At 38.8% G+C, this 18,179-nt stretch overlaps 1 protein-coding gene across 2 annotated transcripts in view; it reads left to right on the top strand.

Annotated features, from left to right (window-relative positions):
• ATRN (attractin) overlaps positions 1 to 18,179 on the top strand; it is a 185,014-nt gene that overhangs the window by 108,491 nt on the left and 58,344 nt on the right. For both annotated transcript variants that reach the window (XM_018057410.1, XM_018057411.1), the window contains exons 20-24: positions 2,285 to 2,378; positions 4,493 to 4,545; positions 9,946 to 10,040; positions 12,252 to 12,330; positions 13,906 to 14,063. In XM_018057410.1, coding sequence (XP_017912899.1) covers positions 2,285 to 2,378; positions 4,493 to 4,545; positions 9,946 to 10,040; positions 12,252 to 12,330; positions 13,906 to 14,063 — 479 coding nt within the window. The remainder of the gene's footprint in view (positions 1 to 2,284; positions 2,379 to 4,492; positions 4,546 to 9,945; positions 10,041 to 12,251; positions 12,331 to 13,905; positions 14,064 to 18,179) is intronic.

The raw sequence follows: 18,179 nt of genomic DNA, 5'->3' as shown, positions 1-18,179 counted from the left end.
GCATTTTTAAAGATTTAAGTAGCCCTGTGTCTCCCCATACATGTCAGATAGATTCCTGTAAGCAAAAGGACACTTATTGTTAGCACACAAATTATGTTTTTTTAAAATAACAGGTGATACCAATAAACTACTTTTTGGTTTGTTCTAGTTTTCAGTGGAAAGATCCATCAGATCTGAGGAAAAAAATAAGTAAGAAAGGAAAATTGCTAACTGCTCCCCAAGTCCCACCTCCAAACTCCTTAGCATGGCCCTTGAAAATCTGATTCCAGAGCAGTTAGAAGAGAGCTAGTGTCCTAGTGGAACCTCTCTGGGATTCATTTTCCTCATCTGTAAAATAGGGATAGTAGGTAGTTGTTGAAATAAAAGCAGTCAGCAGGACATGACAGGTAGATGTGAACAATCATTATTACTCTTCAGATGTCCTTTCTTACCATTCTTATGTAAAGCTCAGATTAAAAGAGTCAGTAAAAATACTTTTTTATTCCTTGTGAATAGATTTCATCCATTAGTTAGTAATCAAGAGTACCTGACATTTTAGAATGATTGATATATATTGATGCAAGGCATTGTGCTGGCAGCCCCCTGAGACAACAGTGCTTTTATTCTCCCCAGGGTAGAGTAGCCTGACCAAGCTCTCACTGTGAGATTTGGCCATTCTGAGAACCACATTCAGGAAATGTGACTTTAGCTACTGGGTCTGGTTGTACCACTATGATGAGGGTGCCGTCATCCCTGTTATGTTCAACTGTTACCTTAAAAAGTTACATTCTCCTCTGTGGCATTTGTAGGGCTAGAGTGCAGTTGTCCAGAACTTACTGTTGTTGTTGTTTAGTTGCTAAGTCATGTCTTAACTGTTTGCAACCCTATGGATCATGTAGCCTGCTAAGCTAGGCTCTTTTGTCCATGGAATTTCCCAGGCAAGAATACTGGAGTGGGTTGCCATTTCCTTCTCCAGGGGATCTTCCTGACCCAGGGATTGAACCTGTGTCTCCTGCATTAGTAGGTGGATTCTTTACCACTGAGCCATCTCGGAAGCCGTTTCCAGGACATAGAGCTACCTTTATTTTTCAGAGTCACAGTCTATAACAGAAAGCATAATTTAAAAATACTATAAGTGGCCCCAAGTCTTTAATGTTTTCTTCTTAGAACTGTATAGTCCTTAATCTTTAGATAACAGTGATGATTTTTTGAATGCTTACTGTATTTCGTTGATGTATTATATCATTTAATCCTCCCTAAAATCCTACAGGATAGGCATTATTATTATCCCCATCACATGAATGAGGAAGCCGACTTAGAAAAGGAGCTAAATGGAGGGGCCTGAATTCAAACCTGGGCAGATTGACCATAGATAGGCCTTTGCTTTTGTTAATACATTGCACCTCTCTCCATCCTCAGCAGAACCCAGAGTTGAACCCTTGTGTTTCTCACTGCAACATAAATTTTCTTCACCACTGCACTTCACCACTGCAACATAAATTTTCCTCACCCATAGGTTTCTTTGGGTGATATTTTTCTCCATGGGATTTATTTTAAAAGTATATGTATCTCTAGCCGAATACTTTTAATTTATTCACAGAAAAACAGATTGTTGAGTGAAAAGCTATTGAGGGAAAAGATCATTTATTTCAGCTGGAGTAAAAAGTTTGTCATCGGTCACACGCAGATGTTGGATGAAAGGTGGAGATGAGAGGTGGCTAGAGGAGGGCGATGACAAGAGTCGTTTGCTCTGAAGGCTAAGAAGAAGGCAGGCAAGGGTGCTGAGTCCTGGAAGGTCTCTGAAACATGACCTGCCATTGGAATCCTCTCTCAGCTCTGAGCCCTGGTATGATTTGAAATGTGGCCATTGCCAGAGCCTAGCCAGACCAACCCTCCCTGTGGGGAGCAGTCATTGCTCAGAGGTCTCTATGGGGACAGAGATTGTGTCTGTGTGCCCACACTGAAGATGCTTCAGAAATGTTTATTGAGTAGATGAAAGAATCGTGATAGAATCGGAGCAGAGTCTGTTACATCCCAGAGAGGCACGGCCTCAAATGGCAGTGGACCCCGATGTTCTCTTTCATCCTGACTGGTGACTTTGACTCCTTTAATGTTGGCTCTGACATTATTTGAGATAAATCACCAGCTTGAAAAAAAAGAATTTTACCTATTAAATGAATGCTTTTATTTTACCTATCTTTCCAGTTGAATCCAATTCAGACAGAATTACTTGTTTTGAGGAAAGCCTGATAGTGGTTATCTTTTAAGCCAGTTGTGACCACCCCTTCCTTTTTCTTCTCCCCAGCATGCAGGTGCAATGGGCATGCGTCACTATGCAATACCAACACCGGCAAGTGCTTCTGCACCACCAAGGGCGTCAAGGGGGATGAATGTCAGCTGTAAGTACCACACTTCTGGGACTCCTGGCACCATCCACACCTCACCAGGGAGTGTGAAGGGGCTGTGAAACTGCCTGAACCCCAAGAGCCACCCTCTTCCCTGGGCCTTGTTTCCATGAGCTCTGAAGAATCCTCAAGTTGATTGATTTGAAATTTTCCCCTTTCTGCTTCAGATAGGTCTAATTTAGTCACCCTCCATACTGAGGAGGTTGTCAGTTTAGCAGTAATTCCTTAATGGCTCTTTAAATCACATTTTTATGTTTGAGTGACACTGACAATTCCTGGATTGCTGATGTGGATTAGTCTTTCAGTAAAGGCTCTATTTTTGTCATGTCAGGAGATTTTCTTAAAAGATAAAGTTGGAAGAACTGGTATTCCAGGATAAGATTTTATTTAGCATTTTGGTTGTTTAATTGTAGAGAGTTCCTCTTGCTTTCAAAACATCCCTCCCTGTTCTAGCATTTTCCTTAGTGATGTATATCAAACATTATCCAGGGAAGAGTTTGGGCTCCCCATCCATGAAGATGCGAATAGCATCAGGCAGATTTGGAGATTCAGCCCTGGCTGTGCCTCCAATTGACTAGGGTGCTGTAGAAGCAAATCACTTAACTTGTGTTAAGCCCCATTTCCCCCATCTATCAATAGTGAGTTGTTTTTAGTGATAATTATTTTTAGTGTCCTGGTGAGTTGAAACGAGAGATTGTTCCTCAGTTTCTCTCTGCCTCACCAGAAAACCTCATGAAACAAGTTCTAGTTTCACTCATTCTCTCAAGCAGAGACTTGAGAGAAATGTTTAATAGTATCAAAACATTGACCTGATATAAGCAGATAGCCACTGGTAAGTTTTGTTTTTCTTAAAAAATGCTAGTAATGTCACCAGTGATTGAGACTTTGATAGTGGCATTCAGAAGGAAATTGCTTTGTCTGTATTTTATAGTAATATGTATGTTTCCTGTTTTTGTGCTGCCCTGAAGCCAATACGTAAAGAAAAGTCTAATCAGAGATTAAATTTAGTTTTTAAATCTAGGTTCCTTTAAACACAAAAATGTAATAGAGCAAATTTAATCACCTCTGCCTTCTGTTAATGGTATACAATGAAGAAATGAGGTATAGGCTCAGTGAAAGACTTTCTCTTTAGGAAATTTTAGATATAAACAAGTGCTGGTAATACTAGATAAAAAGACATAAAACATCCTTGAATTATTTATTTGGGAAAAGTGCTTGACTCAAGCTTTCCCCTCCTTTCATCATGGTTCCTAGCTATTGTGCCTTCCTGAATCACTTTGTTAAGTGGGAGCTTGGGTTTTACTGATGTTCATGGATGATATTTATGGGGAAATTAATAATTCTTTTTGACTAGAACACTTTTTCTCCAGACTGGTGAACCATATCCAAGAGTTTTTGGTTGTTTTTTTTTTTTTTAAGTGATCCTTGGTGTTTAGCCTTCTTTCACTTGTGTTTAAAGATCAGGTTTAATTTATCGATGGAGAACAGGAAATGTGAGAAATGAATATATGAAAAAAATTATTTTTATGTATTTATTTTTCAATAACAGCTCTGATTTTATTGCAGTTATAAAAACTGGGAGCTAGATGGCCCTAGGAGAAAAACATATGTAAGATAGCCTTTCTTTCACTCAGCCAGTATTTACATCTTTTGGCATAGTCTCATCTAAACAGTTTGCCTTTGTCACAATCTTATCCACATATACACATTCCAAGATGGATAAAAGCTTACAACTTTATTAGCAACTAACCACAGGTAAATAGATTTGAAAAATGCTTTAACTGCACTTTTAGAAGAATATTTGTCCATACAAAAGTGAAAATGTGTTTTCATGATAAAAAAATAGGGTCTAAACTTTATTTGAATTTATCTTATATGCTTTAGCAAATGTTTGTTGGTTGTTAGTGGTGTGAACTGCTGGGCAGTCGACATTGAAAGTGAATGCAGACTCTTGTTAGTCTATCTGATTTGAGCAACAGTGAAGAATGTAATTGTACTGACTCAAAAAGTATAGTTTATATAAAAGGACCTGCTTGATTTTAAAGTGAATGTAGATTCACTATTGAATGTAGATAACAATAGAAAATAATCTTCATTTTTTCCCCTAGGTGTGAGGTAGAAAATCGATACCAAGGAAACCCTCTCAAAGGAACGTGTTATTGTAAGTGTTTTTGCAGTTCTTCTTTGTCTAGAAGGAAAGTAATTTAATAAAACTTCATTATTTTCTTTAATATGGTTTGAGAATGGTAAGTGCTATAGAAATATAGTAATCACCCATGGAAGTGGCTCTTAATTTGATGTCATATTATATGTGAACACTATTTTAAGCTGCTTTAAGTCTGGTTGTGGTTTATATTAATATGTCTGTAGCAGTTACCAGGGAAGAGTACAGAGATAAACATCTCTGGCTTTCCTTATTTGTATTCTCTTGAAACCTTATTTCATTTGCCATTATCTGCTTGGGGGTCATCATATTTCATATTTTAGGATTGATCAAAAACAGAATTCTAAAAATACAGTTGAAGTTATCATTCTCTCTGAAACTGATTTGTGTTAACCCCCTTTTTAGGAATTAATATGTAAAATAAAATGTCTAATGACTAACAATGCATGGTAAACCAGATCCTTGTGGATAAATGCATTTTCTTCCTATATGAGAATCTACATACTAGGACAGATTATGAACCAGAGAAAAGTGAGCTAATGTTTTCATATTCTACTATGATTGTATACCCATACCATCTGGGTTTAAATAGCATCCCTTCAAAATTCACATCCACCTAGAACTTAATAAATGTGTTTTCTCTAGAAAAAAACAACAGAAAAACTTCATGACCTTGCATATGGGAAAGAGTTTTTCAGTATGATTCCATAATCACAATTCATAAAAGAAAAAAAATTTTATTGGGGACTTATAAAAATTTAAAACCTGTTTTTTAAGAAATGCCATTTAAAAACTAAACAACTAAAAACAACCTACAGACTAAGAAAAATGTTTACAAAGCATATCTTTGATTAAGAATTTATATTCAGAATATATAAAGAACTCCTACAACTGAATAAGAGGACAATGTCAGCTAAAAACAGGCAAAGATTTGAAAGACATTTCACCAAAGAAGATAAATGAATTGCCAATAAGCACATGAAAAAATGGGTAACATTATTTGACATTTGGGATATGTGTGTTAAAACCACAGTGAGATATACCCCTAGTATTATTGAAATCAAAAGCCAATACTGCAGCTTAATAGAAGTAAACTGGATTCTTATATCTGCTTCTGCATTCAGTCTGTTGTGCTGTGTCTTTTTGGTTAAAGTACGCGTGCACACGCACACACACACACACACACACACACACACACACACACAAAACTTGGCCCCACCAGATATAGTTGAAAAGGATCTTTTTGGTTAAAGTACACACACACACACACACACATACACACACAACCTGGACCCACCAGATATAGTTGAAAAGGATACAGGATGCTTGGGGCTAGTGCACTGGGATGACCCAGAGGGATGATATGGGGAGGGAGGTGGGAGGGGAGTTCAGGATTGGGAACACGTGTGGTGGATTCATGTTGATGTATGGCAAAACCAATACAATATTGTAAAGTAAAAAATAATAAAATGAAAAGAAAAGGACAGAGTGGTTTTTTGTTGTTGTTATTTCTGATGCACCATTCGGCATGCAGGACCAGGGCTTGATCCATGCCACCTGCATTGGATTGCGGAGTCTTGACCAGATGTCCTATTCATCATAGGAGATTGGAGTGCAAAAATAGGAAGTCAGGAGATACCTGGAATAACATGCAAGTTTGCCTTTGGAGTACAAAGTGAAGCAGGGCAAAGGCTAACAGAATTCTGCCAAGAGAACACACTGATCATATCAAACACCTGTTTTCAACAACACACAAGACGACTTTACACATGGACATCACCAAATGGTCAGTACAGGTTGATTACATTATTTGTAGCCGAAGATGGAGAGGCTGTATACAGTCAGCAAAAACAAGACTTAGAGCTGACTGTGGCTCAGATCAGCTCCTTACAGCAAAATTCGGGCTTAAACTAAAGAAAGTGGGGAAAACCACAAGGCTAGTCAGGTACAACTTAAATCAGATCCCCTATGAATATACAGTGAAGGTGAGAAATAGATTCAAGGGATTAAATCTAGTAAACAGAATGCCTGAAGAGGTATGAACAGAGGTTCAGAATATTGTACAGGAGGCAGCAAATAAAACATCCCCCAAAAAAACAAATGCAGGAAGGCAAAGTGGTTGTCTGAGGATGCTTTACAAATAGCTGAGGAAGGAAAGGGAGAAAGGGAAAGGTGCACCAAACTTAATGCAGAGTTCCAGAGAATAGCAAGGAGAAACAAGAAGGCCTTCTTCAGTGAACAATGGAAAGGAATAGAGGAAAAGAGCAGAAAGGGAAGACTAGAGATCTCTTCAAGAAAAATGGAAATATCAAAGGGACATTTCATCCAAAGACGGGCACAGTAAAGGACAGAAACAGTAAAAATCTAATAGAAGCAGACGAGATTAAGAAGAGATGGCAAGAATACACAGAAGAACTGTACAAAAAAGAACTTAATGACCCAGATGGTGTGGTCACTCACCCAGAGCTAGACTTTCTGGAGTGTGAAGTCAGCTGGGCCTTAGGAAGCACTGATGCCAATAAAGCTACTGGAGGTGGTGGAATTCCAGTAGAGCTATTTAAAATCTTAAAAGATGATGCTATAAAGGAATATATTGCACTCAATATGTCAGCAAATTTGGAAAACCCAGCAGTGGCCACACGACTGGAAGAGGTGAATCTTCATTCCAGTTCCCAAGAAGGGCAGTACTAAAGATTGTTCAAACTACTAGACAGTTGCACTCATTTTGAATGCTAGTAAGATTATGCTCAGAATCCTTCAAGCTAGGATTCAGCATTACATGAACTGAGAACTTCCTGATAGTCAAGCTGAGTTTAGAAAACAAAGGAACCAAGGATCAAATTGCCAGCATTCACTGGATCATAGAGAAAGCAAGGGAATTCCTGAAAAACGCCTGTCTCTGTTTCATTGACTACACTAAAGCCTTTGACAATGTGAATCATTACAAACTGGAAAACTCTTAAAGAGATGGGAATACCAGACCATCTTACCTGTCTCCTGAGAAACCTGTATGTGGCTCAAGAAACAACCATTAGAACCACATATGGAACAACTGACTGGTTCGAAATTGAGAAAGAAGTATGACAAGGCTGTTTATTGTCATAAACATATGACATATGTAACTTATAGGCAGAGCACATCATAGGAGATGCAGGGTTGGATAAATCACAAGGTGGAATCAAGATTGCCAGGAGAAATGTCAACAAACTTAGATATGCAGATGATACCACTTTAATGGCAGAAAGTGAATAGGAACTAAAGAACCTCTTGATGAGGGTGCAAGAGGAGAGTGAAAAGCCCAGCTTAAAATTCATGTTAAAAAAAACTAACATCATGGCATGAGGTCCCATCACTTCATGGCAAACAGATGGGGAAAAAATGGAAACAATGACAAATTTCCTCTTCCTGGGGTATAAAATCACTGTAGGTGGTGACTGCAGCCATGAAATTAGAAGATGTTTTCTTGGCAGGAAAGCTGCAACAAAACTAGACAGTGTATTAAAAAACAAAGACATCACTTTGCTGGCAAAGATCTGTATAGTCAAGGCTATGGTCTTCCAAGTAGTCATGTACAGATATGAGAACTGGATGAGGGAAGGCAGAGTGCCAAAGAATTGATGTTTTCGAACTGTGGTGCTGAAGAAGACTCTTGAGAGCCCCTGGGACAGCAAGGAGATCAAACCAGTCAACCTTAAAGGAAATCAATCCTGAATACTCGTTGGAAGGACTGATGCTAAAGTTGAAGCTCCAATACTTTGGCTACCTGATGCAAACAGCCAACTCATTGGAAAAGATCTTGATCCTGGGAAGGACTCAAGGCAGGAGAAGAAGGGGGCGACAGAGGATGAGATTGTTGGATGGCATCACCGACTCAATGGACATAAGTTTGAGTAAACTCCGGGAGTTGGTGATGGACAGGGAGGCCTGGCGTGCTGTAGTTCTTGGGGTCACAGAGTCAGACATGACTGAGTGACTGAACTGAACTGAACTGAACTGAACTCACAGATGTTATCCTTTGATACTGTACCAAACCCAGGCAGCTGATCAGTTCTTAGAGGTTATAGTGTGGAACCTGAAACCACATCAGTTAATTTTTTGTAATCTAGTACATTTAATATATTTGTCTTGAAAAATAAAAGCCAATAGCAGTGATGTGGAGAAATCGAAACCCTTATAAAGTTTTTGTGAGAATATAAAATGGTTTTCCACTTTGGAAAATCATTTGGCCGTCTTTTGAGTAGTGAAAAATAAACTTGTAAACAACTCCCCATTCCCCTCTTCCCCTACTCACTAGTAATCACCATTTTACTTTCTGTGAATTTGGTACCTGGGTACCTCATATAAGTGGAATTACACAGTATTTGTCTTCTTGTTTATTTATTTATTTTATCTCATTTAGCATAATGTCTTCAAGGTTCATTCATGTTGTTGCATGTGTCAGAACTTCCTTTCTCTTTGAGACTGAGAGTGGTATTCCGTTGTATATACCACGTTTTGTTTATCCGTGTATCTGTTGATGGACATTTGGATTGCTTCCACTGTTGGGCTATAATTTCTTTGACTGCTATGAACATGGTTGTATGAATAGCCCTTTAGCATCCTCCTTTCGGTTTTTTTGATACATACTCAGAAGTGGAATTGCTGGATCATTCATTAATTCTATTTTTAATTTTTTGAGGAACTGTCATACTGTTTTTCACAATAGATGCATCATTCCCACTAGTAGTACACGACAGTTCCAATTTCTCCACATCCTCACCAACACTTTTCTTGGTAGTAGCTGTTCGACTATAGATGATATAATGTTTCATTGTGGTTTTGATTTGTATTTCTCTAATGATCAATGATGTTAAGCACCCTTTCATGTGTTTATTAGCAATTTGTATATCTTTGGAGAAATATCTATTCAAGGCTTTTGCCCATTTTCAAATCAAGTTGTTGAGTTTTGCAGTACTTTTTAGAACTAAATTATACCATGTTTAGCCAGTAGGCTCATTTTCAAGCTCTGTTCTTTTGCTACATTAGTCTTTGAATGCTTCCTTGCTTTCTAGAATAAGTTAACTGAGACAGGTATTCCTTGCCCTGGACCTGGAGTCAACCATTTTTATGTGGAGTTTTGATTTCTTTTATACCATTAATTTATAGCTTTGTATCTTTAAGCATGAATAGATGATCAATTAATATTTATAGGTAAGTTTGATGGGAGCCTAAAATCTCAACCAGGGTCATGATACAAGGAGGTTTTGGTGGGTTAACTCAAACAAAACATTGTTGCTCACAACTTTGCTAAAAGTACTTTCCTGGCTATTAAATATTTATGAGAAAATCGATCTGTATCTCCAGAGACATACTGTGTGTGGTTTCAGTTTTTAAATACACGTTTCTTTCTTTCCATAGATACTCTTCTTATTGACTATCAGTTCACCTTTAGCCTATCCCAGGAAGATGACCGCTATTACACAGCCATCAATTTTGTGGCGACACCTGATGAAGTAAGATATAAAAGTCTTCTTAGTTTGTTTTGAATTTGTCTGGATCTTTTCCTTGGTCATTATGGATAGAAGCATTGCCTTAGCAGTGGTCTCCAGAGTGGAGACCACAGGATAATGTTTAGAGGTACAGGAAAGAAGTGTTAGACTCTGCATCTTATTTCCTTTCTAGTTAAAAGGTAAGAATGGTGTTGTTAAGATTTACCATGGTCTGATACACAGACTGAAATTGACTCTACACATACTTGGTTTATCCATCAGCCCATCACAGCCCCATATAGGAAAGGAGAGGAGACTGCAAGGGGAACTTCCTTGTTTGTGGGGCAGTGGCAGAACCCAATTTTACTGCTTTAAAATAGAAATTAATACCAGTGATGCAGGCAGAGGTAACACTTAAGCTCCTAGAATGAGTTCTTACCCTCATTAGGAGGTTAAAACAGTGAAGGCTTAGTTGCCCCATAAGAAGTCAGCCAGAAATAATAAAATTACTACTAAATAACTGTTTAAAAAATATTTTTATGTCTATTGTTGTTAATGGCGAACCCCAGCATGCCATAAGGTGTTACCTACAAGTAAAAGGGAGCCAACACAGTGTGACATTTAAAAGTGAAGTGTCTAGAACATGGACACACACCTATACGACTTCTTCAGTGAGATGTAAAGTCATTTAATACCTACTCTGGTACATAGTGAAATTTTACTAAACTTGATGATAAATTATTTAGGTGCTTCCTTGGAGGCTTCTTATTATCAATATACACAAAGCCATTTACCATTACAAAAATATGATAAATATAACAATACATGGAAAACAATATGATAATGAGCCAAAGTATATTCCTTTGATAACAAATGTTATCAGCAAGCGTGGTTAAATTTAAGAAATAAATATATCAGTAGAAAAATGAAGTCCATATGGGATGTTTACAATTAAATGAAAGTAAGATTTGTTTTTATATTCCAGAGTTATACAGTGTATATGTCTTGTTTTTTACAAAAGCACCAGGATTTCAAGTTTACTAATCCTTTCCGTGGAAAGAAGTAATTGCTAGTAATTACCTGGTCAGGGAACTAAGATCCTACCTGCCGCAACGTGGCCAAATAAATAGATATACACTTGAGCTGTCCCTTCAAGAGGATGGTGAGGCTTTATCAATAAATGAGAAGGTAACTGCTTTATGAGAGGAACTTCTGGTTTGGAAATCATGTTTTGAAAATAGCTGTTTGGAAATGCTTCCATTGTTATAATTTTTATGCTGAAAAACTATCAGAAGAATGTTCTTTAAAACCTTTATTTTCTAACCCGTTTTAAAATTTTTCAGTGTGAAGAATTTCAGCAAGATTGCATTCAAAAATACAAAATACAGCATTTGACTCATTTGGAACAACAGTTTTTTGACCCCAAGAAAGAGATTTATTAGCCAAGTTTTAGGGAAAACTAAAAGTTAGTATCATGATTTACCTAGCACAGCTGACAGTGCTCTTTCTCCAGGTGGCCCAGAACATTCCTCAGAGATACCTTTTTCAGTCATTAAAACCAAGAGTCAAAATAAACTAGCTCTTCAAATTGCTATATCTCTAAGTGGTATACAAAGTTTTCAAAGATAATAAAGCATATTCTGTCATTTCTCTTGAAATAATATTTTTAGTGAGAGAAAAATATTCTTAATCATGGGTGAGGACAATCAAAAGTTTTAAAATTAAAAAAAAGGTTAAAATTTAGTTTATTTCAGCTTTATATGCTGTTTCTTAAAAACCATTTCCATTTTGGAGAACTTTACACTGTATTTAATCTATGGGTTCAGAAGTACATAGATTTGATTTATAAATGACAGTTGATCAAGTGTCTTACTCTCCAGACATTTGGGAAAGGCTGCCAAAAGGGTCCTTAAGAGACTGATTCCCCTTATATAGGTCACAGGATGTAGGTCATTGTGCTTTGGTGAGGGTCTTTTTTTAAAAGATACTTTTTCATAGAGTTTGGCATTTGATAAAGCATTAAATCTCCTACTTTTATGGGAGGGAAATGAAACTTGTTTATTGCTTATCTTAAGGTTAAAAATTTTGCTGTCTTTTAAATGTTGAGTTTCTCTTAAGACATTAAAAATTTTATTTGTAACTAACAAAGTTGAGAGTAGTAAAATTTAACTACCCCTTTAAAACCAAGAAACTATTACAGTAATTAATTTTCTAATTATTTGTACATCTCACCAGCAAAACAGGGATTTGGACATGTTCATCAATGCCTCCAAAAACTTCAACCTCAACATCACCTGGGCTGCCAGCTTCTCAGGTAAAGAAGCCCTCCCAAGTGGAGATAATTGATTGAGAAAGAGTTGAGAAAAGGGGCTATGGAGACAGACAGATGGATTTGAAACCCTAACCCTTTGCTACTTATTAGCTGGAAGACCTTGAGCAAGTATCTGAAACCTATCTCTAGACCCATAGAATTTTTCATCTTAAAAAGAAAGTAATAATACTTATCTTATGCAGTTGTGTAGATTAAATTCAGCTGTACCTGTCAGTGCCTGCCATGGTAGCAAGACCAGTACATGCTCACTACCTCACCTGGCTAACACCATTAATATCATTGCTATAGCCACTGCTCTGGTGCTACCATTATCATCCATGCTTCAGAGGTGAAAAATGCAGCATTTTTAATAGAATGAGATTTTCATGGGTTCAAAGAAAAATGTGCTTTGGGAATTAAATAAAGCTTTATGAGCAAAGCTTTTGCTGTCTTGTTTACCTTACTATGATTTACTAAAGAAGATCTGCTGGGCAGAAAACCTACTAAAGAAAGAAAAGGTGGCCCTGATATAGTAGTTAAGAAGTAGCTCAGTGGACCTGGATATGAATTCTGCCTGTTACTTCAACTCTGCTTTCTGAGCCAGTTTCCTCAGGTATGAAATGGGATAATGAAAATACCCAGCCATGTAGAATATCCTGAGGATTAAATGAGATAATAAATGAAGTACTCAGTGTAGTACTAGAAACATGGTAAATTCTCATCAAATGGTAATTATGTTTCATCATCATTATTACTGTCACAATACTGTCTTTTGGTCAAAATATGACCAGTTAGACTGAAACAAAAACATTACTTTGCACATCACTTTGTGTTTATCATGTCACAGTCTTTGTTTAGAGAAAGGTAGCATCCCTGAGCATGTGATTGATTTCCAATGACGGTCAGACTCCAGCCATGGGAAAAGCCTGTTTCATGAGTCTTTATAGACGCTAGAATTCCTGGCTGAGGGACAATATTGAATGTTGAAGGACTGCTTGGGAATAGGATGAGTTTATATCAGGTCAGGAGGATTTAGAGTCAGTTGTAGTTGGTAGCAGAAGGAACTGAGTGACACCTAAAACTCCTTCTTCCCTGCTAGTGTTGAGACTTAAGGTCACTGCTAGCCATCGCTTGTGTGGAATCTGTGTCCCTTGTATGGAGGATCTGGAGCACTGCCAAACAGATTTAAAGGGGTAAATTCAAAGCGGGTGAAGTGGCAGAGTGAATGCCATTGCTTCAAAGTTACTGCTGCCTGTTTTTGTGGGAGAAGTTGTAGGGGTTCCTGGTAAAACCATTTGGGTTGAGGGCACTGGCTTGTGTATCGGCCTACCCGGCTTTAAATCCAAACTCTCCCTAGCTGTGTGATCTGAATCAGTTTCTTAATTTTCCTGAACTTTGTTTTCTGTTGTGTAAATGACGAGGATAATAATTGTTAGAATTAAATGAGATTGAGTTGTTAAGTGCTATTTCTGGAACACAGTGTTTAATAAATTCTAACTATCATCATTATTATTAGTGAGGGCAGATTCTGCTCAAAAAAGAAAAAAATCTCTTATTTCATTCTATTCTTCCTAATAGCTGGAACCCAAGCTGGAGAAGAGATGCCTGTTGTTTCAAAAACCAACATTAAGGAGTACAAAGATAGTTTCTCTAATGAGAAGTTTGATTTTCGCAACCACCCAAATATCACTTTCTTTGTTTATGTCAGTAATTTCACCTGGCCCATCAAAATTCAGGTAAGAAGTGCTTTTACGTCTTACAAAGATGGTGAAATCTCTGTAGTGGAGACTTAAATTCACTAATGTGTTCAGTTCAGTCGCTCAGTCGTGTCCGACTCTTTGCGACCCCATGAATCGCAGCACACCAGGCCTCCGTGTCCATTGCCAACTCCCGGAGTTCACTCAGACTCACGTCCATCGAGTCAGTGATGCCATCCAGCCATCTCATCCTCTGTCGTCCCCTTGTCCTCCTGCCCCCAATCCCTCCCAGCATCAGAGTCTTTTCCAGTGAGTCAACTCTTTGTATGAGGTGGCCAAAGTACTAGAGTTTCAGCTTTAGCATCCTTCCTTCCAAAGAAATCCCAGGACTGATCTCCTACAGAATGGACTGGTTGGATCTCCTTGCAGTCCAAGGGACTCTCAAGAGTCTTCTCCAACACCACAGTTCAAAAGCATCAATTCTTCAGCGCTCAGCCTTCTTCACAGTCCAACTCTCACATCCATACATGACCACTGGAAAAACCATAGCCTTGACTAGACGGACCTTAGTCGGCAAAGTAATGTCTCTGCTTTTGAATATGCTGTCTAGGTTGGTTATAACTTTTCTTCCAAGGAGTAAGCGTCGTTTAATTTCATGGCTGCAGTTATCATCTGCAGTGATTTTGGAGCCCCCCAGAATAAAGTCTGACACTGTTTCCACTGTTTCCCCATCTATTTGCCATGAAGTGATGGGACCAGATGCCATGATCTTCGTTTTCTGAATGTTGAGCTTTTAAGCCAACTTTTTTACTCTCCTCTTTCTCTTTCATCAAGAGGCCTTTTAGTTCCTCTTCACTTTCTGCCATAAAGGTGGTGTCATCTGCATAAATGAGGTGATTGATATTTCTCCTGGCAGTCTTGATTCCAGCTTGTGTTTCTTCCAACCCAGCATTTCTCATGATGTATTCTGCATGTAAGTTAAATAAGCAGGGTGACAGTATACAGCCTTGACGTACTCCTTTTCCTATTTGAAACCAGTCTGTTGTTCCATGTCCAGTTCTAACTGTTGCTTCCTGACCTGCATATAGGTTTCTCAAGAGGCAGGTCAGGTGGTCTGGGATTCCCATCTCTTTCAGAATTTTCCACAGTTGATTGTGACCCACACAGTCAAAGGCTTTGGCATAGTCAATAAAGTAGAAATAGATGTTTTTTTGGAACTCTCTTGCTTTTTCCATGATCCAGTGGATGATGTTGACAATTTGATCTCTGGTTCCTCTGCCTTTTCTAAAACCAGCTTGAACATCAGGGAGTTCACAGTTCACGTATTGCTGAAGCCTGGCTTGGAGAATTTTGAGCATTACTTTACTAGCATGTGAGATGAGTACAATTGTGCAGTAGTTTGAGCATTCTTTGGCATTGCCTTTCTTTGGGATTGGAATGAAAACTGACCTTTTCCAGTCCTGTGGCCACTGCTGAGTTTTCCACATTTGCTGGCATATTGAGTGCAGCACTTTCACAGCATCATCTTTCAGAATTTGAAAGAGCTCAACTGGAATTCCATCACCTCCACTAGCTTTGTTCGTAGTGATGTTTCCTAAGGCCCACTTGACTTCACATTCCAGGATGTCTGGCTCTAGATGAGTAATCACACCATCGTGATTATCTGGGTAGTGAAGATCTTTTTTGTATAGTTCTTCCATGTATTCTTGCCACCTCTTCTTAATATCTTCCGCTTCTGTTAGATCCATACCATTTCTGTCCTTTCGAGCCCATCTTTGCATGAAATGTTCCCTTGGTATCTCAAATTTTCTTGAAGAGATCTCTAGTCTTTCCCATTCTGTTCTTTTCCTCTATTTCTTTGCATTGATCGCTGAAGAAGGCTTTCTTATCTCTTGCTATTCTTTGGAACTCTGCATTCAGATGCTTATATCTTTCCTCTTCTTTGCTTTTTGCCTCTCTTCTTTTCACAGCTATTTGTAAGGCCTCCTCAGACAGCCATTTTGCTTTTTTGCGTTTCTTTTCCATGGGAATGGTCTTGATCCCTGTCTCCTGTACAATGTCACGAACCTCCTTCCATAGTTCGTTAGGCACTCTATCAGATCTAGGCCCTTAAATCTATTTCTCACTTCCTCTGTATAATCATAAGGGATTTGATTTAGGTCATACCTGAATGGTCTAGCGGTTTTCTCTACTTTCTTCAATTTAAGTCTGAATTTGGTAATAAGGAGTTCATGATCTGAGCCACAGTCAGCTCCCAGTCTTGTTTTTGCTGACTGTATAGAGCTTCTCCATCTTTGGCTGCAAAGAATATAATCAGTCTGATTTCGGTGTTGACCATCTGGTGATGTCCATGTGTAGAGTCTTCTCTTGTGTTGTTGGAAGAGGGTGTTTTCCTATGACCAGTGCATTTTCTTGGCAGAACTCTGTTAGTCTTTGCCCTGCTTCATTCTACACTCCAGGGCCAAATTTGCCTGTTACTCCAGGTGTTTCTTGACTTCCTACTTTTGCATTCCAGTCCCCTATAATGAAAAGGACATCTTTTGGGGGTGTTAGTTCTAAAAGGTCTTGTAGGTCTTCATAGAACCATTCAACTTCAGCTTCGTCAGTGTTACTGGTTGGGGCGTAGACTTGGATTACTGTGATGTTGAATGGTTTGTCACTAATGTGTAACTTGCTGTAAATGAGATGTACAATATTAATACTGCTTTGCCTTTGTGATATCTGTGATAAAGGAGTGCTGAGCACAGACCATAAAGAAGATTGTAGTGGGGCTAGCTTAAATCACTTATGAAGGAAATTTATAAGCACTTTTGAAAGCAAGTTGGTGTATAACACATTTGGTAATTACAGTTGTATTCATTTCTTCATTGAGGTCTTGCCACTTAAAAGCCTGTAGAGCTACACAAAGAGCTTCAATTCTGGAGTGAGTAAGGTGGCTATAAGTGAAGCAAACAAATATACCAGTGAAAGCTATAGTGTAGAAAGTGCCATATGAAAAGAACCCCAAATGCTCTTGGAGTTTAGAGGAGGATAGGATGGAGGGTAATGGGGACAGTGTCGGGCAGTGTCTAAGGTCACCCTAAGAGTTTAGGTCTGTAGTCATACAGATGCAGGTTTTAGTCCTGGCTTGTTCCTGTAGCATCTCCATGTGAAAGGGTAGGTCTGAGGTTCTTATTGGCTGCTGCAGCCACTGCTGCTACCAGCCTGCTCCTTTTCTCTGTTCCCAGGGGCCTAGTGCACTCCTGGCCCCATTTGTGCTCTTTATAACCATCTGCCATGTGTCTTTGGGGCCTTGCCTTAGTGCTTTCTGTTTTAACCCCTTTCCTTTTGGGGAAAGGTGGAATTTGGGAAGGGTGAACTTTGAACATTTGGTTTACCTTTAGCTGTGGAAGTGTGGTCGCTGGACTGGGGCTGTGGATACTTGCCAACTTTCAGTGGCACTGTCTAGTGAAGCACGTCTGCACTGATCAGTCGGGATGGGCTTGAAATCTAGTTCTGGTGGGTGTGTGTTCACACCTTGAGACTGTAACTAAGGAACAGTCAGTCACTCTTTTCCTTTCTGGAGGGTGGGGACAGGCTCAGCATTGTAATTTTACTTCCCACTCTGTTTTCTCTTCCTGTCTAGGTGATCTATATATTTATCCTCTAATCTACTTTTTCCTTCGTTCTGTCACACTGTCTGCTTCCCTTTCCAGCTAGCCTTCTTGTAAACATTGACCACACTCCCTGTTTCTGGTTTCCATTCACCCATCAGTTCAACTTCTTCTTTCACCACATCCTGAAGTTGCCTGTCATGGTGGACTCCAGGGACTGAATTCTTTAGTCCTCTTTTCCTTCTCATTTCGTGATTTGAGTCACTATCCTTCCTGCCTTCCTGGTCCTTTCTTTCCCTCATTCTCTGGTCTGTCTTTTTAAGGAATCTTTTAAAAAATTAGGGCTGTCTGGGATTCAGGTCATGGTTCTCCTTTGTCTTTATCCCATGCGTAAGACTTACTATACCACTTCTGTCCTGGTAATTCTCAGTACTCTGTCTTCAGCCCTGCTTATGCTTGAACACCAGACAAGTGTTCTTGGTTGCTGCCTAGACATTTCTGCCTGGCCACTCATAAGCTCCCTGTACTCAGAGAGTCATTCTTGTAATCTTAGCCCCAAACC

Source organism: Capra hircus, chromosome 13, assembly GCF_001704415.2.
Source record: "Capra hircus breed San Clemente chromosome 13, ASM170441v1, whole genome shotgun sequence".
NCBI classification, from domain to species: domain Eukaryota; kingdom Metazoa; phylum Chordata; class Mammalia; order Artiodactyla; family Bovidae; genus Capra; species Capra hircus.
The sequence above is the reverse complement of the archived record's forward strand: the minus strand, read 5'-3'. Positions and strand labels throughout refer to the sequence as shown.